The 23,719-nt window shown below is 34.3% G+C and overlaps 1 protein-coding gene across 5 annotated transcripts; it reads left to right on the top strand.

Moving 5' to 3' along the window:
- The first annotated feature begins 2,109 nt into the window (after positions 1-2,109).
- On the top strand, positions 2,110-23,614 carry LOC106059182 (arylacetamide deacetylase-like). Of its 5 annotated transcripts, none has more exons than XM_056012149.1 (8): positions 2,110-2,175; positions 11,120-11,272; positions 11,372-11,485; positions 13,319-13,436; positions 15,871-15,934; positions 17,164-17,285; positions 18,789-19,001; positions 20,393-23,614. In XM_056012149.1, the coding sequence occupies exons 2-8, from the start codon at positions 11,129-11,131 to the stop codon at positions 20,860-20,862; spliced, it is 1,245 nt and encodes a 414-aa protein (XP_055868124.1). In that variant the 5' UTR covers positions 2,110-2,175; positions 11,120-11,128; the 3' UTR covers positions 20,863-23,614. The 5 variants fall into 5 exon arrangements, with proteins under 5 accessions (XP_055868124.1, XP_055868123.1, XP_055868121.1 ...); XM_056012148.1 differs by lacking the exon at positions 2,110-2,175 and adding an exon at positions 3,331-3,451; XM_056012146.1 differs by lacking the exon at positions 2,110-2,175 and adding an exon at positions 4,404-4,487.
- The last annotated feature ends 105 nt before the right edge of the window (positions 23,615-23,719 follow it).

Below are 23,719 nucleotides of genomic sequence, written 5' to 3'. Positions count from 1 at the left end.
AGACATCTTTAATTACACTAGTAGGCACAATCACCTAATTGCAGTGGCAGGCTATTCCTTTTAAAATCGGAAAAAAAAATATGTACATGTAAATATTAGAATTATTACAAGTGTAATGAATTTCGTCGATGCTTGTAAGGCCCGTATTAGATGTCTTCCTGATAGAAATAAAGAACTATCTTTCAAGGCCACTGTGAATTTTGAGGGAACTGATTAGTACCATGTTTTGCCGCTGCTTGTCACGCTACTGTACGAAAGTCGCTGCATAAATTTGTTGTTTTTTTTTAAGAGTTCAAAAGAATTTACTTATTTATTGCTTTGAAATGTTCCTAGATTTAATTAGAAATATACTACACAATCTTTTGTTTTGGTTTTGTTTCACATCTTGATGTGTGCAATATAATACCATCATAACACATTATGACCTACTAAATTGTACTAACAGCTCTGAGTTCTATAGCCTAATTATTCTAGCCCAGTGATTCCCAAAGTGGTCTATATAGACCCCCAGGGGTCTACGAGGACTTCCAAGGGGTCTACGGAAGTGAAAAAATAAATTGGGGGTCTATGGCCTGTTAATGGGGGTCTACGAAGGCGGATCTCATTGAAGCATGATCATTCATGAAATTGACTCGTTCACACATGATTTGTACCTTAGTTAATCCTTTGAATTTCCACCCTGTTAGTGGAATGATTTTTTTTATTTAAAGATTTTAACGTATTATATTAAATACCTTAATTGTGTCTACATGAAAGTAATAATTTACATGGCCGAGTCTTTAAATAAAATGTTGACCGTAAATTGTTGGTTATTAAAAATTTGGCTTCATTCTTTCTTTGTTGAGCAACTATTGCATTTGTTCTTTAATATTATGTAACAAAGTTTGAAGCTATGTCGCTATGAAACCATCAAAGCTGTAACATCGAGAAAAGTCAACATGAAATAAAATAGATTAAGATTTGAAATACTTTTGAAAACTTTTTAATTCAGAATTAAGCCACAGTTGAAAAATGTTGATTAAACATTGGAGAATAGAAAAAGTTTGTGAGCGTTACAATATATTTACTTAGGGTTATATTAAACTCTAAAAAACTGCACACTATAAGCAAAATATTGACTTTGCCAACCATTGAAGAGGTTTTACAATCTGTTTTACACAATCCTATATCTGATATCATTAAAAATTCCTCTAAGCAACAATACAGTTCAAAGGTGTAATGGTGAAATAAGTTTTGGACAATGAATGGTTATCATGTTATTACGATTTACTTTTTTAAAAAGCTGGACTAGTTATTTACCTTGCCTGATAATGTAGTGGTATTATTATATTTTTGTTATGAATCAAGAAATTCATAAAGAATTGCTTTTTGCCTGAAATTTTGATCAATTGCTCCTTCACACTGAAAAATGATAGTTTTCGAAAGACTTATCTTTGACACTATTTTTTCTGAGTTCTTGGTTACTAAGATCCTATTTTAAAACACAGAAATTAAACGGGAATCGGACATAGTCTATTTCACAAACTCGTTTCATAAATTGAATGAGGTTAACTTGCATCTACAATGTGATAACTTAAATTTGATCAACACGAAGGCATAATCTCAGTGTTTCATGCGAGGATTAAATTAATGAAGCATACAATGACAATGATAATTTTTCTTACTTTCCAAATTTAAATCAGTCAGACATCATCTAATCGAGAAGATAGAATGTTAACCCGAACTAAATTGAAGCCCAAGATTGACATTTTATTATCAAAGCTGCCCACCAATAGGCGTTTTTTTTGTTGTTGTTGTTGTTGTTTAGTTACTTCTTGTAATGCATATTAAATTTTATTTTGCTTTGAATGTCATCAATAAATATATATCGCATAGTAATCAGTGAGAAAAGCACATCTGAAGTTTATGAATTTTCAAAAAAATGCTGGGGGGTCTACCGAAAACTTAAAAACATGGCAAGGGGTCTACGAGACAAAAAAGTTTGGGAAACACTGTTCTAGCCATACACGCACATGAATAATCGATTTGTTTGAATTATGACTAATGTGCTATGTTAATCGTTGAATAGAACACAAGAGTGTGCAACGTTTGAGAATCACTGTGTATTTACATAACAGACGCACTCTGGACTTTCTTTTGTTATGACGTTATTATCTATGATAGTGCGCGTAATACGTAAGTACTTTTGTTTCCTTTATGTTTTATATGCATTATCCATTTTTATTTAAATATACAATTGAATTCCAATAGTTAGGAAGCGTGTGTGTTTCTATGTCTGTGTCCAGCCCTGCCATGTGCACCCTTACCCTTTTCAGCCCTAGAATGTGGACAACCTCTCTGAGATGCCTCCAAGTCAACCCTAACCATGTGCACCCCAACTATAACACTGTCAAACCCTACCATATGCACCTTAGCCCTACCATGTGTACAATCTGAGATTCATTCATGTGCACCCTAACCATAAAACTGGTCCAGCCCTACCATGTGCACCCTAACACTGGTCCAGCCCTACCATGTGCACAATCTGAGATTCATTCATGTGCACCCTAACCATATCCCTGTCAAGCCCTACCATATGCACCCTAACCATATAGCTGTCCAACACTACTATGTGCACAATCTGAGATTCATTCATGTGCACCCTAACCCTAAGTCCAGCCCTAATATATGCACAACGTGAGATTCATTCATGCTAATATCTTGGTGTGTGAATATTATAGTGCAACTATATGAAACCTATCTGTATTTTTATCATTAGTTTAATCCCTAACTTATCATCACTAGTATCTTAGTATATGTATAGTATCTTCTAGGTACATTTTAACCCTAAACCTGTCCAGCTCTACCATATCCAGCCTAATCTTGTCCATGAGAACATGCACTAATATCTGTAACTTTATCATTAGTCCAATCCCGCCTCAGTAATCTCAGTAATCTATTTAATTGAAGTTTAATTGAGATTTCATAAATTTATTTTTATATTATTTAACTATGAAACATAACTCTGACCTAATCGGGATTCGTACTCGTGACCCTAAGATTGAGAGACAAACGCTGTATCCACTAAGCCACACTTCCATGTGAGAATTGATAGAACAACTACTTAAGAAGAGACAGACTTTGACATTGGTGAATTGGTGACTGATCTCGACAAGAAAGTTTGGGTTACAATGTTTCACATTTATTAAAGACGATTTAACTTGTTTTATTATCCTAGCTAATGGAAATGTCTATGGAAATTGAAAAAAAAAATTTAATTTAATCAGTAAAATAGTTTGTTTTTTTTTTAATGGGATTCTGCGAGATGTCTTCAAATGGTTAGATGTCAAGATGGCGTTTCGGGCCTATTTAAAATCAAACTACACACTCGAAGCATCTTATGTTGTTTTTTTGTTTGTTTTGTGTGTATTTGCTTATTGGATTGTGACCTTAATTGAATTTTCACGCAATGGTAAGTAGGCTACGTAAATAATATTACAGTTGGATATCTACTTGTTCTCGTCTTCTAGACATGGTAATGAAACCTCTCTCTCTCTCTCTCTCTCTCTCTCTCTCTCTCTCTCTCTCTCTCAAGAGTCTCTCTCAAGTCTCTCTCTGTGTCTCAAGTCTCTCTCTCTCAAACTCTTTCTCTCTCTCTCTCAAATATTTCAATCTCTCTCTCTAGTCTCTCTTTTTCTCTAGCCTCTTTCTCTCTCTCTCTCTCTCTCACTTTTTCTCAAATCACTCTCTCTCTCTCAACGGCTTTGTCTGTGGAAAAATATGCTAGTTGCAATAGTGTTTACTCAGTCATGTGAAACCCTGCACTCATCCTTAATTTTCATAATCGAAGACATTGCCATGATGCGAATGTTAGTTTGATTATCTTTGATATCTGTGTGCGAGTCATCCTTACAAAAAAACATCTAAGACTTAAAATGCAATGGGTTCGGCAATAGTACTCAAAGTATAACCAATATAAATATAGATACTATGAAGTTGGTTGATTGTTGGTGTTTTAAACAAATCGTTTTGACTATAAATAATGCGCCTTATAATTTTCTATATTTTGAGCTGCAAAAAAGGTTTCCTCCCAGTAACTACAGCGCAGACTTGATACAAGTAAAAAGTTCATAATGAATAATGAAAACTTCAGAAAGACATATATGCTGCCTGTCGAGAATTGAAATGTAAAATCTAAATAGTTCTATATTCTGGGCCAGAATTTTGAGATTTTACCATCACAAAAGAGATACAAGCTATTGTTAAAAAAAAAGACACAAAAATATTTTTTCCCCAGGCTATCTAATCTTTTGAATAGTATTAATTTATCTGATGTAAACATTTCACTTGTAGGGCCTAATTTTTTGAGTGAAACTTCTGTGAATGTGCATTTTTTTTAAACTATAGTTATAATGTATTTTTTAATGACAAATCCTCACATGGATAATAAAGATTATAATTATTATAATTTTGATTCTCGTTTCATACAGCAACAACTCAACAACAAGGTAACTTGGGGTTTAACTTGAAGACGTTTTATCAAAAGATTTTTCCATCACCAATTCATTCTTAAATATTATTAAAACTGGACGCCGCAAGTACTCTAACATTTACCGAACTCGATGTTGTTGTTATACATTAAAAGTAAATATTTACAAAGCTTATATCAACTTACTCTGTGCCTGGTCACAAGTTTGTACATATTATTTCTCCGACACCCAATCTCGGATCAAGTTGAAATTTGACACAATTATTTCTTATATCTAACAACACAAGATGAATAAAAATAAAATAACCAATTAGCTAATTAACTATTGGAAATTAATTATTTTGTTTGGGCAAGGGAAAGAAATTGTACTTGACTGAAGTTGCATAGGATCATAGCGTTTAGAGAAAGCTAAAAGCATTAAATAGCCGTAAACTAAGATAATTGCTAAAAATAGTATAAATGACACAAATTTATTGTTGTTGGTCTACATCTATTACAATTGTAATGACATCACTGATCCAAACTAATTGATATAATTACACTTCTTATAAGCTTTGTTTTTTTTTAAAAGTATTTTTGTATGTTTTCTTTGTTTTTTTTAAACCTATACTATATTTGATATGAATGATGTTGAAACTATAATGACATTCTGTTTTGTAGACAAGCAGGGAGCGATGTATTGGATTACTTTCTGAGTTTGCAAACTGTGATATAAGGAATGGCACGATCAAATCTCTTCCTCTTGACAGACATTTCACACTCATTTAAATTCATCATTTCTATCAATAACAATGAAGTGTTTTACTCTGTAACCTTGTAACTGCTAGAGTAGTGTTTCTCAAACTTTTGCCTGTGGCTCCCTCCTAAACGAGAAAGATTTCGTTCGCGCCTAGCTCCTTAGCTACCCGGGGACCTTGGAGAGCACAATGGAGTCCGAGAGGGTTTTCAGAATGTAATGAAACAATAAAGAAGCTTAATTATAACACACTTTTCTGGTTGTAATTTGCATAATAAGGCTTGTCTTCGAGTCCGAAGATTAGTGAGGAATGCAGTATTTCCCGTGGCTGCGCAGCCCCATCTGTGACCTACATATTTTGCCATTCCATGGCAAGCATAACCATTGTCCGCATTTTCTTTTCGCCGTCTGCGTTTGTCCTCGGCAGCGGATTTTCTTTTGGTCTCAAATGTGTATCCCGCGGCCATCGTGACTGACCTCCAGTTGTCTTGTTCTGAGGCCGAATGCAACCAGGTGCTCTCTTCTATGTCAGCCAAGGAAAGTTGACGCCTAAGCTGGTCTTTGAATCGTTTCCGTTGGGCGCCTCTGTTACGTCGACCACCTTTAAGCTCATAAAAAAAAGACTGACTTTGGCATAGGTTCGTCTCCCATACGGGATACTTGCCCTACTCAGCGTAACTGTCGGACCATAAGAAGCCCCTCGATACTGTCCATACCGACGTTCGCAAGGGCATCGCTCTTTGTAGTGCGGTCTTGCCACCGTATGTCCATGATGGAGCGCAAGCATCGTTGGTGGAAGCGCTCAAGAATTCTTAGTTGTTTTTCTGTATAGTGTCCATGTCTCAGAGCCATATAGAAGGGTTGAGAGAACCACCGCCTGGTAGACATTGATTTTGTAGGCAGGCGGAGCGATTTGTTCCGCCAAACTCTCGCCTGAAGCCGTCCAAAAGCGCTACTGGCCATGGCCAGACGGTTATGTATAAACTTACGTATTTAATGTTCATTAAAACTAGTTTTATTTCTAAAATAGTGTTTCGTAGATTTTTTTTTCTTCAGTAGACAGTATTGGAGAGGCACTAGGTTTTCTTTCCATCCAACAAGGTGGTCAGGGCGAGCGCTGTAAGCTCACTCAGTGGAGTTGTGGTTGGATCTCGGAGCAAATCGTTTTTATGTGTTCTGAGTCTGTCCATTTTCAAAGTAGGAACATGTTGTAAGGAAGAAATGCTCGAGTGGGCGGCAATTATATAGAACTACTTTGCCCCGGGCGCACATCTTACTACGCTTCTGGTCCCCTAGTATTGATTTAGTGGCCGTTAATCAACGTAACTTAGGTTCAGAAACATTTTGCATGAAAAATCAACAAACTAGATAATACATTCTGCTATCCCCCACCGGCGCGTGTCAGGGGCGGTTGCTCCGCTCGAATCGTCACTCATTAAGGCCGCCTCTGCCCCTCGAGCCAACTATGCGTTGATTAGTCTGGTATAAGCACTAAATTGTTAACTGCATCTAGAAATAGATCTAAAACATTTTCTATTGCATGTTTAGTAGACACTTACGAGTTTGATTACCTTCAATATGTCTGTAGTTTTGCATTTAATCTATACTATACGAGTAGGCCCTATATCTTTTATTTCTGTTACAAAGTGAAAGTATTCGTGGCTTTTAATAAATTTGTTATAAGGATCATATTTAAGTGTTTGTTAATTATGACTTAAAAGTTGGCATTATTGATGCTAGAGATTGTCATGAGACCATCAAGGTCAAGATCTATACGGACGGATCCATGAGAGGAGTCCAGGTCAGAATAAGTGAACAAACAAAAGAAAATCCCTCTCTATGGAGGTTAATCAGGAGAAAGGTCAAATTCATAGGAAAAAAATTATTTAATACTAAACCCTAAGCACAGACCTATATATCTATATATTACATATCGGACCTATATAGCCTATATATATATTATAGGCCCTATCTAGCTAGATCTAGCCTAGGTCTGTGATACAAAAAGTTAAACATAATCAGGATAATGTAAACAAATGTAAGGCTCTGAGAGCTAGATCTATAGTCACTATAGATTTAGATGTAGATCACAACAAAAATGCAATTTTAAATGACTGAGTTCCTAATCTACATACTTAACATAAACGACATAGTAACATTAAACATAGATAGATCTAGATCTAGATCTACATTGACTGGACATCAGTAACTAACACTGAGTAACTCTCCGACTAACAGTAACAGTATCATTGATATAATGAATAATAATGATAATGACATATAAATGATTGATGTTGTTTCGGATCGGATGTTCCATTACATTTATTATTTAGATCTATTATAGAATCTAGATCTAGATCTACTTGATTTACAGCTTGATTTAGCGGCAATTTATTTTGCCTTTGCCTTTACTGTCTTTAGCATTTGCCTTTAATAGTGCTCAGATTCAGAGTTGAAGATAATCTTCACTTTCAGTACTTTATTTGACTTAAACTTAATTCAACTGAAGTTAAAGATCTAATTAATCAATGATAATCTAAATGATAAATCATACATAATCAGTGATGATAATCTGTCATAATTGAGTCTAATTGACACAATCAATGATAATCGTCTGATCTCTGTCGACTCTGTCACTACTCATACGTCATACTGTCATACTCACTGTCTTATCTAATAATCTAATTAGATCTAGATCTAGTAGGTATGTAGACTAATCTCATAATATAATAATAATAAATTTTTAATTATTTTATATATTAATAAATATATTCTATTTCTAGATTCTATAGTAGATATTATTAGATCCAAAATTCTAGAGCTAGATCTAAATTTTCTAAATCTATACAATAATTGTACATAATTAATACTCTATGACAGGGGTGGGCAACCTTTTTCAGTCGAGGCCCACTTTAAAAAAAATGTGGGGACTGGGGGCCGCATAAATAAATAATAATTAATATATTTGCACTCCCAATTGTGGAATTATAACAAGTGTTAGCAATTTCTTGAAGTAATTTTACGAATGATTTTTCTTTAAATTTTGCCGTTGTTTGTTTACATCACAGTATTTCACCCCAAATATATAGTTGTACTTAATGTGAAGTATTTAATTGTTTACTCTCGTGCACAATGTTCCAGAACCATGGAACTAGCTTACTAGTTCTGACTGCTGTCAAATTACAGTCAATAGGCATAGACCTAACACTTTCAAGATAATTTACAAACAAAAATATGCAGAATCACATATGAATGTGATTACAAATAATATGAAAGTTTAGCAGCAAACTTTTTGAAGTGCGGATATACAGCTTCTGGCACCCATGAAACTCCCGCGAAAGAACTGACTTGAACTTTTTTCAGGTCATAATGTGCTTGGAGGTATGTCCTCTGGAGCTGAGTCAGCTTCTGAGCTAAGATTGAAAATTTGTTCCAAGTTGTTGACGTCTTAAAATTTGCTTTTAAATTCCACAATCAAGGAATCCAAATGAGTCTTGTACTTTTCAATCATTTCACTAGAGATAGTTTCACCTTTCAGCTAAGGAAAATGATAAAGCCTAATTTCACTTGCTGGCCTCAAGAAAAGGAATAGCTTTGTTTGAAAAGATTTTTAGATGCACATACATTTCATGTGCAAATAACAAATAGCAATGCTTCTGATAATAAGCATTAAGTCAGTCTTCAACTCTTCATTAGAAATATTAGTAAAAAAAAGTCACGGTCAATGTCCTTCAAGGAACCTAACAATTTTTTCCTTAAGATTCCATATTCTTCTAATGCTAGGCCAGTAGACAGTGTACTGTGTTACTGATTATCGGAATGTTTTGTTTCCAAATCTTCAAGTACTTTTCGGAACTGCCAGTTAGGGCGACCTTAGATAATTAAAGGCTCTAGGCGAAGTGAAAATAAAATAGAAAAAAAATTAATTAACAGCGAAAAAATAAATTTATGAAGCTTATTAAAAACCTAGTGTACTTCATCAATAACAGTGAGGACAAATCTCTCTTTTTCTTCTCTAAAATACAATAATGTAAAGCCTGTGCTGGGCTCTCAACAATTGTAGGTACTATACAGCTGCATAATTTACCTATGCTTAAGGCCGGCCCTGTGCCTATTATATGAAGATTTAAATTACATACATAATAAAATGATGGGTATTCAATGCAGAGTTGTGTAAACTTTCGCGAGTTGAGTTTATGATTGGGCTATTGCTCTTTATTTTATTACAACCATGTTTTTTCTCTAAGCACAGTCTCATTTGTTACCCTTGCCATCTTGTACAAGACAACCCAACACTTTCAACACAGTTCTTCATAGCATTGAATAAATACTGGAGTGAACTTGTGTCTTTGACTAAATTTTTCGAAATATTGCCATTTTAAATAATCTTCGTTTTTAACTACTAATAAATTAATATATATTTTTTCCCCACATTGAAAAAGGTGCAGGTATACTGTACTGGTGCATACCGTCACAAAAAAAGCACTGTAGCCTATATATATATATATATATATATATAGGCTACTAGGAAGTATAACGTGTACATCTAATAACACAGGGCTTTCAAGGGAAGTTGATAACTGACTGGCCAGGGCCAGTAGGCCTACTACTTTTGGACGCCTCCAGGCAAGAGTTTGTCAGAATAAATTGCTCCGCCTGCCTACAAAAATCGATGTTTACCAAGCAATGGTTCTCTTAACCCTTCTTTATTGATCTGATACATGGGTAGGCTACTATACTGTATAGTACAGAAAAGAGATAAGACTTCTTGAGAATGCTTTCACCAAAGATGTTAGTACTTAATCATGAAAAACAGTGGCTAGACTGCACTACAAACAGTGGCTAGACTGCACTACAAACAGTGGCTAGACTGCACTACAAACAGTGGCTAGACTTCACTACAAATAGTGGCTAGACTGCACTACAAACAGTGGTTAGATTGCACTACAAACAGTGATGTTCTTGTGAATGCCTGTTTAGAGGAACTTCTAATGGTCTGACAGTGACGCTGTGCAGGACATGTATCCTGTATGGGGGATGAGTGTATACTAAGGCAGTCTTTTTTGGTCAGCTGATAAGTGGTCAACGTAACAGAGGTGCCCCACAGAAAGGCTTTAAAGTCCAGCTTAAGCGCCAACTTGCTTTAACTGACATAGAAGAGAGTATTTGTCTGAAGGCGGCTTCAGAACGAGACAGCTGTAGATCTCTCACAATGGCCGATGATCAAAAGCATAGCTGCCTGGTCGTGCGGTTTGCGCGCTGGACTGTTGTTCAGACTTATCGATGGTCCAGGGTTCAAACCCTGCCAGCTCCCATCCCCCGTCGTCCTGCGGGAGGCTTGGACTAGGAAGTAATTATCAACTCTGAAGGAACATCCGAAACATGTAAAGGATTTTACAAAACAAAGCAAAAAAAAGAGGACAGACGTAGATGGCAAAAAGAAAATCTATATTCACGGACAATGGCTGTGTCTGCTCTGCATGTGGCAAGTTATATAGGCCACAGCTGAGACTGCATAGCAATATAGAAATACTCCAAAACTTGTTAATGAAATGTAACCAGTGTTATTGAAAATGTAGAGTTTCCTTTTAAGACCATGCTAATGATGTATGTTAGGTTAATCTTTAAAATTTGGCCCATTGATTAGAATTACAAAAAAACAAAGAAAAGAATGGGCGGTTCCAGCCATAAAAAAACAATATAAAGCCTAGGTATAATCAATGGGTGTAGCAGCCGGTGCTTACTGCTAGTTTGAAATAATCCTTTTAAAATCTTATCTCTTACTTAATGTACTTTATAAAAATTATTGACTGGCTACCACTTTTTTTTTCATTTGAAATTTGTTTCTTTTATATATTCACATGCACAATTTTCTTCTTATAATTGATCAACTGTCTTTTCTTAATTTTCTTCAGATTGAAAACATGTTGCTTAAAGTCCTTGTGGTAATTCTTTCTGTTCTGGTTGCTGGGATTGCTATCATTTGTTATACACCCCTGCCAACTGGAATTCATGATCCTGTTAGAACAGAATTGTTCATGGGCTTGATGAAACTTGTGACTTTTGTGGTAATATCAAGTTTCAAAATACTAGTGTACATTCCTTTTTGAACTTGAGATCTTGTTTGATCATATGTTCTTATTATCTGTTTTATTTTTCTTATTCAGATGAAAATCAGAAAGTTTTTTGGGTATGGTAGTTTTCTGAATAATGTGAAAATATTACAAAATTCTATCAAACTTGAAGGAGTTTTACCATCAGCAAAGCATGGGGATGTTCAGGTTGGTTTAAATTATTTCAATTATTAAATTCTATTTTATTTGTTTTGGTTAGGATGTTTAGCATGGAACTGCTCACAATTGTCAATACCAGGCACATATCAATATGTTCTCTCTTAGCAAATGTTGGTAGTTAAAAATTAAAAAATTAATCAAGAGACTCTGTCGAATGAAATTAGACTTACACTTCCTAGTGAATTAACTTGACTTACTTACGTAAGTCCTTTAGTGCTTCCTCTTGATGACCAATGTCTAGAGGCCACTCAGTCCACTCTTTCAAATGGTCCAATATTTTTGCTCTGGTCAGTTATTCTGAATTGTGAAAAATTGTTAACACAAAGCATGTCATATCTCTTCATATCATTAACTGAGTATTCTGAGTGTAAATTTTTGAAATTCAGGAGCTGTGGCATTACTTTATTAATAAGGTTGTTATTATAGTCAGGGTCAGAAACTTGTAGCTTGAATGTTCGAATATCATCATTATCAAGGATCTAAATTCTAGGACTACCTACTGTCAGGGTTCTTTTCTTAGCTTGACTTGTCTTGGCTCTTTACGCTCGTAGGGGCTTACACAATTACTCAATTCCTATTCATTAATAACTTGTTACACAAATAAGAACAATTACTACTTGATACACTTTAACTCCAACTCAGATATCCATGAAAATGCAAATAATACTTTAATACTTAATAAGCACACAATTATATTAACTGTCAGTAAATAATACATAAACACCAGTCCAGGAAGCGACTGTCCAACCGACCGGGAACAAGACCTCACTAACTAACACACTCTCTCACACATTCAACGAAGACTAAACCATTCAGTTCATAACACGTCCAAGACTATTCACATTCATAATCTGGGAGTACTTAAACAAGGGGATATCATTATCATACCAAAATATCAAAGTAACATATTCACTCTCGCCTTACCTCCCCCTGACACCTTCTTTCCCTAATAGTAAGACTAAAAATATTTTAGTTGTATGCTTTCAATCGTAGACTGATTAAACTCATTTCACAAAACATATTTCTTCTTTTAGCTATAGAGTCCTATTATGGAGACATTTTTGCCCAACATACATCACAGATGGCACTGGGCATTAAAGGAGACAATCTTTTTCCCATTGGCTCTACTTCTTTGTTGGCTGAATTAATTATTATTTTGCTATTTTTTAGCTGAAACCACCACTTCTTTCCACATAGTTTAGAGCTCTTATTTCCCCCATAGTTTACATTAATGTCCACTGCTTTTAGATCCTGATTTATTAAATCTACATAACAGAGATGAAGTTACAAGTTTTTGGAAATGGTTCACTTAAGTGATTTGCTCATACTCTGTGCTGCAGACTTGACCTACCCATTGCTTGCTGTATTGTCTGACTTTGACTTAGTCCTTTTTAATCCCAGTGGAGCATGGGGCCATAACGATATTTTGCCCCTGGACTCTGTTCTGGGCAATCCCTCAGTTGGATCTATATCCTTCAATCTTTGTTTCTTGATCTATTGATGTCCTCCATTTTTACTTTGGGCTCCCTGCCTTTCTCTTCCCCTGTGGGTTCCTGTCCAGAGCCTGCTTTGTCACATTTTCCCTTTTTCTCCACATTGTTTGGCCAATCCAGCCCCATTTGCATCCTACTTCATTAGAGATTTTGTTTGGATAATTAACATCCATGATGTCACAAGCATTGTCTGAGGATTCCAGTAGAAACCAATATAACCCATTGTTGCTCCCTCTATCTGTCATGTGACTTTCAGGATATAATAGAGAAGCTGTAGTGAAATAAGTTTATATCTTTTTTGAAAAATATATTTTATTTTTAATTACAGGTGACAAGGGAAGTAATTGAAAATGTACCTGTCATAATCTACAGACCTAACACTGCATCAGTTGTGTCCCCTGCTATGGTGTATTTCCATGGTGGTGGATGGGTTTTGATGACTGCTGGTAATTTCTTTGACTTTTATAAAATGCAAATTGTTTTTAGGAATATTGAGATCTATTCCTAAAAAAAATCTTTTTCTGGCATAGAAAGAGTAGATTATGTATCAATTGCATCATTTTATGCCAGTGTAGCACTATATATATATTCTACACATTCAAGGATAGAATTTAGCCAACATGACCTTGAGTTTGAAGACTGTTATGAAAATTATATGCTGTATCGGTTGTCGTTCTTATGTTTACATGTGCTTGTAACTTGTCTGTAAGAATGTGTTCACAAAATGTATTGTTGTAACTCCAGTGGCGGACTGAAAGAGTTAATGTGTGTGCGGCCTACTGATACACACAACTCAGGCCAATCACACAGGTCAACAGGTCAACGGCTGTCGATAGACAATGGACAGAACTGCTAATAACCACAAGTATGACCTGTGTTGTGGTCATGTGATCAAGAGCCTTTACGGTCGAGACATCAAAGCTTTGTGGAGTTTCTGTCTGTAACATCAAAGCTCTACAGAGTTTCTGTCTGTGACATCAAAGCTCTGTGGAGTTTCTGCCTGTGACATCAAAGCTTTGTGGAGTTTCTGTCTGTGACATCAAAGCTCTACGGAGTTTCTGTCTGTGACATCAAAGCTCTATGGAGTTTCTGTCTGTGACATCAAAGCTTTGTGGAGTTTCTGTCTGTGACATCAAAGCTCTACAGAGTTTCTGTCTGTGACATCAAAGCTCTGTGGAGTTTCTGCCTGTGACATCAAAGCTTTGTGGAGTTTCTGTCTGTGACATCAAAGCTCTACGGAGTTTCTGTCTGTGATATCAAAGCTCTATGGAGTTTCTGTCTGTGATATCAAAGATCTCTGGAGTTTCTGTCTGTGACATCAAAGCTCTGTGTAGTTTCTGTCTGTGACATCAAAGCTTTGTGGAGTTTCTGTCTTTGACATAAAAGCTCTGTGGAGTTTCTGTGTATAAGATGAGCTTTATGAAGTTTTCACCTAACATCTGCGTCTCTTATGGATGCTTCAAATCATTTCACACGACAGCTACATTTAGTTTCAATGCTTTTCTGGTAAAAGTGAAAGAATACAAAAATAAAATAAAGCAAGAAGTTCCATAATGTGTTTGTATTCATTTGACTCCAGAATTCTCGTCGTTAAATTAAAAAAGAAATAATTTGTGAAAAACAAAGAAGTTCATTTAAGAGGAAGAAAAGCACAATTACTTTGATATATTTTAATACCGCCAGAATCATCTACCTTTCTCTCTCTCTATCTCTCTCTCTGTATATATATATATATATATATATATATTCTATAAAAAAAAATTCATTAATTAACACTAATATATTAACTAATTGTTTCTTTAATTCATTTCTTGTATTGTCATTGACTATGAATAAATGTGCAAATGCTTCCCAAAAAGATATAGTAGATCTGAAATTATCAATGGTTTAACTTATTTATGATCTAATCGATTATAATGTAGAGATTGAAATGGAATAACTTTATGTCCAGGGAAACAAAACAGGCTTCTAGAAGCTTAGTGAAAATGGTTTTATTTTTAAATAAAATCTATGTATTCATTCTGACAAAATCTCAAGTATATACTATTTATTCGGCTAATTGTAGGGTAATCTCTTCTATTGAAGAGTCAGCTTATGACTTCATTACTTAACACTACTTAACAACACAACAGCACATCTAACACAAGAACTTGACAACAAGAGCTTCAAGTAACAAAGTGGCAATTTAATTACAAATACATCGACAGCCAATTCAACACAATGGGCTACATGAAATTCAAATGCTTTCTTGAACTTAAAAGAATTGCCTAACTAACATTACTAGTCTCTCTAGCTCGTACAGCTACATTTTTGAGGACTCAAAGGTACCACAACTCCTTACTGCCTTGCTGTCCTGGACTCAACTGTCCTTTTTAACACACTGTCTCTCGACCGTGAAGGCTCTTGATCACATGACCACAACACAGGTCATACTTGCGGTTATTAGCAGTACTGTCCCTTGTCTATTGACAGCCGTTGACCTGTGTGATTGGCCTGAGTCGTGTGTATCAGTAGGCCGCACACACATTAACCCTTTCAGTCCGCCACTGGAGTTACAACAGTATGTTGTGTAGTCATTCAGTGTATTAAAGCCATACTAAGCGGACATGGTTTTCGACTCTGTTATCATTATGTTCATAACAATGACTTAAATAAGGCATTATAATTAGATATAACAAATATGATTAGAGATATAAACATATCTGTTTACATAAAAAGCAAACACATTGTCTTTTAAATGGTACTAGCCTACTTGACCTAGACCTAGTCTTTTATTTAAAATGCCATTGTTTTAATGTTTAATGATATTTTAATTTACATTCACTAACCTAGTTAATTTTTTTTTTAAATAGTTGTTATTAAATCTTTTATTTGATTCAGATGATTATGACTCCACAACATACCATTTTGCAAAGGAAACTAATATAGTGGTTATTAGTGTTGAGTAAGTACATTATAAATTATGACTAACTTGAGACATTAATGTGTACACAGATATATTACAACGTTTTCACTTATGTCAAATTATAGTAATAATAATATGACATTATTTTGGAGTCCCAAGACTAAGTATAAGTGTCATTTCATACTTTAATAAAAATATGTAGACATATATTACAATGTTTATGTTAGCCCTAAAGCTTGTAGTCTGTTAATGTGCTTATTATTGAGCTTATCTCCAAATTAACTGATAAAATACAGAATCAAGTAATTTTTCGGTATTTTACATAGGAATTGTGCACATTAACAGCTTGCTTACTATAAATGCTGAAAACTTTATCAAATATCATTTGCTCAAAAGCAGCATCCGGTTCTCACAAGTGTACATCGTGTGACATGTTTGGTATGTAATTTGTGATGAAATAGATCCGAAAGAGAAAGGGTGTGGCAAGAATTAGAAAACACAGTGTGATGAGGACAAGAAAGATTTAGAAAAGCAATAAAAAAAAATGTTAGCAGTTGCAAATGCAAGGCACTGAGTTTAAAATTAAAGAGAATTACCTGAAGTAGACTAAGCAAAAACTGATGCCCACTCTATTGTAGCTATAGTTCTTGGTAAAACAGAGAATTACTTTTTATAAACTTGGTATTAAGAGACTTCTCAAACATTCAAAAATATGTTTAGATAGTTCAACTAACAGCCGCTAAATGTACTTTTGCCGTTTTCCATAAAAAATTTTTTCAATCAATGTACTGCACTTTGATATTGCTTAAAAATAAATGACTCAGAATAAATGTGAAAGATCCAAATGTGAAGCAATCATTGCCCAGTTTTTGGCAGTGTTCATTGATGATTTGACTTTTATGTACATTGTGTTTAAATTGTTGTGTGTACGTTCTGATTGTATTGTAATTACGTCTAAGTTGTTGAAATATTGCTTGAAAAAATCTTGAGACTGTTTTTTACATCCCTTCATCAACATGTGTCCCACTGCCCAAATATCTGGTCACCTTACTAGTACTGTAGTTTAGGGGTAATAAGTGTAGGATCCATTTTTTAACAAGTGAAACATGAAACAATTTTCTGCACATGAGCTGATTACCCGAGTTAATCTGCACAATAATTAGATGATCTGTAGAATAACTTATTTCTGCACTTCAGCAGTAATATTCACACAAAGAACTTCATTTTGATATTCTCTTTTTTAAAAATAATATTTGATTTATATTTAGCTATCGAAGAGCACCCCAGTTTCCATTTCCTGTTCCAGTGCAAGATTGTTTAGTAGTTACACGATATTTTTTGAAGAATGGTCTACAGTTTGGTATAGATGTGAGCAAAATAGGAGTTGGGGGTAAGTTTATCTTGGTAGGTAGTAGTAGATCAGGCAATTTAAAAGACTAGTACTAATTACTATTGACATATCAATAGCCCAGTACCTTCAGTATTGGATTATCAATAGACTAGATTTTTGTCATATCATCACAGGGAAAAAGAAAACTATGAATACCTCATGTAAAGCCAGGACTGATTTATGCATTTAATTCACTAATTGGAGGATGCTTTTAAAAACTTCTCAGTCACTGGTGTGGAAAAAATTTGGCTGTTTATTCCTGATGCAATGTGCCAAATATCTTCTCTTGTCTTGTGTTAGCACAAACCTCACTGAGAGCAATGGGAATGAAGTAGTCTTAGACATAAGAATGAGAAAGAAAGCTGCCCTGTCAACTAGCCCTACAAAAGACTCATTCACATGCTTGAACTGTGGGAAAATTAGAAGCTCAAGAATCACCTTGTCAAGTCACACTAAGATTGTTCTTGGACTCAAGAAAAAAACAAAACCTGTGCATCATCTGAGTTCATCCAGTCTTTTGAGATGGAAGTAGATATATTATAGACATATCAGTATATTAATATTAATACCAAATAGTAGAGGCCTTTCATTAGATTAGCAGCTGTTAATGTTGGCCTATCATTGCTTGAGAGATTTTGTAGGGATCAATTAAATGGTTTTGGCCTGGTAGCAGCATGTGACTAATAAAAGTCAGTGAGTTTTACAAACTCAATAACCTGCTAATACACTGGAAGTCTAGGCCTCTGTCAGTATTTAAAGAATATATTTGTTGTTTTGTAAATGTCTATCTTTGATCTGAAATAGATGGAAATGTTGAAAGAAAAGCAAGTATTGCTCATCTGTTTAAGTACACATGAGTTTTTCTATTAAGAACTAGCAAATGCTAAGTAGTGACATCATAGTTAAGCTATGCTCATTGAGAACTGTTGTTGTAAACTAAATGTTGTATTTCACACCCTTGCTGTCTTGACTTGTGATAATGATGTTCAGGAATTGTGTGATGCAGATTTATCTCCTTTTAAATCCACAACTAGTTATAATGCATACTTACTGATTGTGAGTTGTGCTGGAGGGCTTAGGTTCAAATGTAAAAAAAGACAAATATTTGGAACAAGAATGAAGTGATCAGAACTTAACCTGTAGCAAAAGTTTGTGCAATGGTGGAAATTTTTGCTATTTCAGATTAAGATCTTTTACAGCTTGTGGAGAGGTAGTTGATCTTTAGTCTATTATCTTTCCTGACAGACATACCCTTCAGTGGCTTATTGACATTTGCACTGAAAGGCACATAAAATTAAGATGTATGCATCAGGAAACAACAGTGAAAGCAACAAGTTTTCAAAGACTCCTGCCACAAGACATAAATTCTCTACTAATAAATTATACACATAACAATATACAGGATTTCATAATGAAACATGTATACATAATAATAGAAGGTTCTTGTTGCTGAATTTTAAATATGTTTCTAATTAAATGTATTTCTTTTAAAATCAAATTCAGGTGACAGTGCTGGAGGTAATTTGGCTGCTGCAGTAGCACTGGCACTCACCAGGGAGAAGTCTGGACTACCCTCACTCAAGTTTCAGGTGTTATTATTTCCAGTGTTGCAGGCTTTTGACTTAAGACTACCATCTTATGTGGATATGAATGACTCTATGCCCATACTGACCACCAGAATTATGGCAGCTTATAATTCTTTGTATTTGGGACTTGGTTAGTTTTATTTGTTTGTTTCTGTAAGTTTTATATATTACATATTTGGGATATTTCTTCAAATTGGAAAATTATCACATCCTAGCCCAAACCTTCCACAAGATGGCCGGGAATTGTGGCAGGTGGAGTTTGAACTCAGGATGGCAGAGATGATAGTCCAGAGTGCATACCACACAACCATGCAGCCATATAAATCACTTAATATTGTTACGAATCTCACTATCCAGGCTCTCTGCAAACTGCACCATACACCACCAACTTAAAGAACTTGACAAGTCAGGGCTCCAAAATAACGTAAAGGTTTAATGTCCATAAATAACAGCCAATACTGTACAATTGGCAGCACGTAGAACAGTACAAATAGCTTTGCGATAACAAATATCTCTCAAGTTAATAGCCGTTGGCAGCTGGACCAACGTCTTTTGGGTGCAGACCTGGCTGGTATCTCTCGACTTGCATATGTCTCTCAACGGCTTCGTCAGGTTTCAATGGGTTCTCATGATCACCACCAAGGCTCCTCTCACTGGTTTTAGCATCTCGACAAACATCAGTATTGGTGATTCTCTCCTCCACAGCAGGTATGCGTTGGTTCAAAGCCACTAACTCGGTTTTGATTCCCGAGACAATGACATCTATCTTGGCATCTACCTTGGTGTCCATGGCATCTATCTTGGAATTAATGTTTCCTAGCATTGAGCTCAAGAGCTCCTCCGTATCTGGTTCTACTTGAAAAAGATACGTGTCTGGATCTTCCTCTTCTTCCATCATGTCTTCCCGGAGGCGTGCTTGTAAGGTTTCTTTGTTTCCACTTGTCTTCAGCCCTCGATCACGTAGCTCTCGCTTCAGTTCTTTCAATTCGAGTTCGTACAGCAGAATTATGTTTATTATTTGTATTATGAGACCTCTTGTCCTTGTGTGACAGTTGTTTTATCCTTATTTAGTTTGTATTCATCATCCCTTATTTTCAAGCTTTCACATTGTTTTATAGAATTTCAGTAATTTTTATCATGGAAAAATGCTTGTTATTGTTTATTGTTGGGGGGAGCCAACATTGTCCTACATTTACAAGAAATATAATAAATACTGTTTTGCCTCCAGCCTGCGCAAAGTTTTTAAAAAGTGATGATTGGCTCGCGCGGACCAATACCACTCTTTAAACTAAATGCAGTCCACAGTGGCACAGAAGTCTGAGACGGCTGTGAACATCAGATAGCTGTAGGTTTAAATCAGCATATATATACGTTTCAAGACTTTCTATGCAATGAACACAATTCTAAGATTTCCAATGAACTTTTATTTTAGTTAAACTGTGCTATAAATGTTTTCTTTAATTTTACTATATTTGTATATTATTATATTATTCATATTTTATTACTTTTTTTTTTTTAAAGAGGAAGATAATACAGAGTATTATTCTTGGCTCATGAGTGAAAATCAACATATCCCTCCTGAAATGAGAACTTCAAAGTTTGCAGACTTTGTTAGTGTTAAAAACTTACCGAAAATGTTCAGAACAGCCAACAGAACAGCCACAGAGATTACAGCCTCTTATGATCAAGATGTATACAACAAAATTAAAGACATCATTGTGGATCCACTTTTTTCACCATTGATGTCTCCAGACTTGACAGGACTGCCAACTACATTTATACATGCATGTGAGTTTGATGTTCTGCGTGATGAGGCAATGATCTACTCTAAAAGGCTTCAAGATGCTGGGGTTAAGGTGAAATTTCATTTTGGTCATGGGGGCTACCATGCGGATATTCTCCGAATGGCTCCAGACTTTTTGTGGTCTGAAAGTGGCAGAGTCGCTTTTTCTGCAGTCTGTAACTTTATCACTTCTGTAGTTCAAAAGTAGCTTAGTTATCTAGGTTTGTATCTTATTATTTACAAAACAATATATAAGGATAAATAATGAATGGGCTCTAAAGTTATTCCTATATTGCTACGCTTATGACTGAAAACTCATTTGAGTTAATCTTATTCAGACCTGATGGTTATTGTGACTAAGCACTTATTGAGACTGAATCCTTAAGTAACATAACATTTTCCCCATACAGTTATTGTTTATGTAATTTTACCCAGTGATAATGACAGAAATGATAGTATTCCATTGTGTCTCAATTTACTAGAATCCATTGTATTCCTAGTTAAGTGGCGTCAATGTTAATTTTGCCCTCTACTTTTTGTTTAATAATTCAAATAAAATCCATCAGGGTCTGCTAAAATGTAAAGGTAAGCTATCTTAAAAAAAAATACAAAAAAGGGGATGCTATTGTTTTTTTTATAGAGTGTAATGGCCAATGGAAATTTCTGTTAAATTCTTTCATTGAGTTACTTCGCAAGTGCTGGCGAGTAGGGCATTATCCTCAGAAAGTAACTTAGTATATGATATTTGTTTCACTGTAATATTAAAATTTTATTGTCCTTTTTTTATATTCAAAATGGGAGAATCATTTTTCTTTGTCTTTGGTTATAATTGAATAAGATAAGATAAGATAAATTTTATTGGTCCAATCGAATGGAAATTCATTTTGACTACAATTTGACCACCTCAGCATAACTACTGTAACAATAACAAGATGCTGAATCTACAAGTTAAAAAAAAAACAAACAACAACATTGTTTTAGTGATGCTTTTTTTTTTAACTCTTTCTCTCTGTTATTATTTTCCACATTCCAATGGAATTATAAATTTTGCTCATTTGTGTTTCACTACCATGTTATGATTAACCTTAAAACGTTTTTGTATCCAATCACAAAATGTTATATTAGGTATATGATTATAGAAAAATGCGAGCTCTTTTTATATAACACAAATTAAAGTTTATAAAACCAAAACTTAATTTAATTAAATGGGGTTGAATCAACGTTGGTATCGTCAGTTAGGAGAGAAAGAGTTAATGTATTTCACTGGACCCAAAAAACTAAACTGAATAATACAATATCATAGTGTGTTTGTTAATCTTTATAAGTAACAAATGTGTTTAGTTTGTGATTTTTTTATATTTATGGAATTAATGTATACTTAATTGGTTAAATCTTTCAGCAAATTGATTTTTTGAGGATTTTTTTTTATGCATTTCCTTTTTTTGTGCTCAGTTTAAACTTAATTTCAAAAATATTTTCTAGAATTTTTTATTTTATTAATTAAGCATTTTTTGCCTATTCATTTTCCTTTAAACTAAATAAAATCAAGTATGTCAGTTTATACAATGAAATAAACAAAAATATGTTAGCTGTAGTAACACTACCTCCTTGCAGATTTTTGCTCGCCTTGGAAAATTTCATTTTTTACTGGAAGAGTTAAGCAAAATAAATCATTGTCTAAAATATATATAAAAAGCAACAAGCACAATAATTCTAAAGTATGGCCATTCATTTGATTTCTGGCAACTTAAATATATAATTGTCAAGTTGCTATGCAAATAAGGAAGCAGATTTGTCTGGACTTCTGCTCAAAAATGTATTAAAGAAAAAAAACTTTATTTTAAGAGTTGCAAACATTCAAAATATTTCTCATACCATTATATATTTTTTATAGTTTGTGTTTTTCACTAATTTTATTATATATATATATATATATTCGACAACTTATAAAAGCTTAAATATATGATCCATGTGCTCTGTAACAATATGTGCTCTTATGGTGTAGGAAAATTGTTTTTTTCTGTTTTTGTCTAACCAGTGCTTTTTTTGTGACGGTACGTACTGATACACATACCTTTTTCATGTGGAGGAAAAATGATTACTTTTCTTACATTTTAACATATATTATTAATTTATTAGTAGTTTAAAGTTAGGCAATTCATCACTGAGTACCGGCACCTATTTTTTTTTTTTTTACAAAAAAAGCACTGATAATAACATATTTACATTTTCTAATAATACCATTATGATGAAGTAAAAATTGATGCTGAAAGATTTGTTATTGATGTTGACATTGTTTGAAATCCATATTAATTTTTAATGAGCCCAAACCTGTACATAACATTAGTCTTATACTGTTAATCACACCATGCAGTAGTGGATCAGCCACTTAGTGGGACAGATTCCTAAACTACAATAACATTCTCGTTATGCAGAAAATATTCAATCAATTGGACCAGCTGGGTTTTTGAGTAACAAAATGATTGTCTGGTCTGATGAACTGTTATCAGCTGTAGTTCACTTTATGCCATATTATATGTATTTCCTAATAACTGAGGGGCTTAATGGTAAAATGGTTGGCTTCCAATCTATGAAATTCAAGGTCTTGAATGTCAGTGAAGATTGGGCTTTTGAATTTAGAGATTTATTTGATGCGCCTGAGTCCACCCATCTCTAATGGGTACCTGACATTATTTAGTCCGTAGCCGTAGAAACAGATGAGTTTCACTATATATGTCACTACACTATATTGTAGTAAGGTCTGAACGGGATACTTTTTAGTACTGTAACTGACTGGATTTTAAAGGAAGAAAGGAAGTACTATTTACTTACAACTTTCTTCAGAATTATGGTTGTTAAGTAACTCTTGACTGTTTTGTTACACAGTGCACCGTTTACAAAGTATTTTGTTGAAAAATTTGTATTAACTATTTTAACTTTTATGTATTTTTATTTCACTACTTAAAAGAGTTATATGTTCCAGTTTTTATTATTATATAAAGAAGTTTATGAGAGTGTGTGAGTCTGTTATAAAATTGAGTCTCAAAAGTGATTTTAAAAAAAGT

This window comes from Biomphalaria glabrata, chromosome 15, assembly GCF_947242115.1.
Source record: "Biomphalaria glabrata chromosome 15, xgBioGlab47.1, whole genome shotgun sequence".
In the NCBI taxonomy this organism is placed as follows: domain Eukaryota; kingdom Metazoa; phylum Mollusca; class Gastropoda; family Planorbidae; genus Biomphalaria; species Biomphalaria glabrata.
This window is presented reverse-complemented; position numbering and strand designations above follow the sequence as displayed.

Excerpts from the sequence above, each read along its gene's own strand:
- LOC106059182 (XM_056012146.1), top strand. The coding sequence starts at position 4,404 with ATGACAAATCCTCACATGGATAATAAAGATTATAATTATTATAATTTT. Across the intron at positions 13,437-15,870 it reads ATGGGTTTTGATGACTGCTG|ATGATTATGACTCCACAACA; the intron begins GTAATTTCTTTG and ends TATTTGATTCAG. Across the intron at positions 19,002-20,392 it reads TTCTTTGTATTTGGGACTTG|AGGAAGATAATACAGAGTAT; the intron begins GTTAGTTTTATT and ends TTTTTTTTAAAG.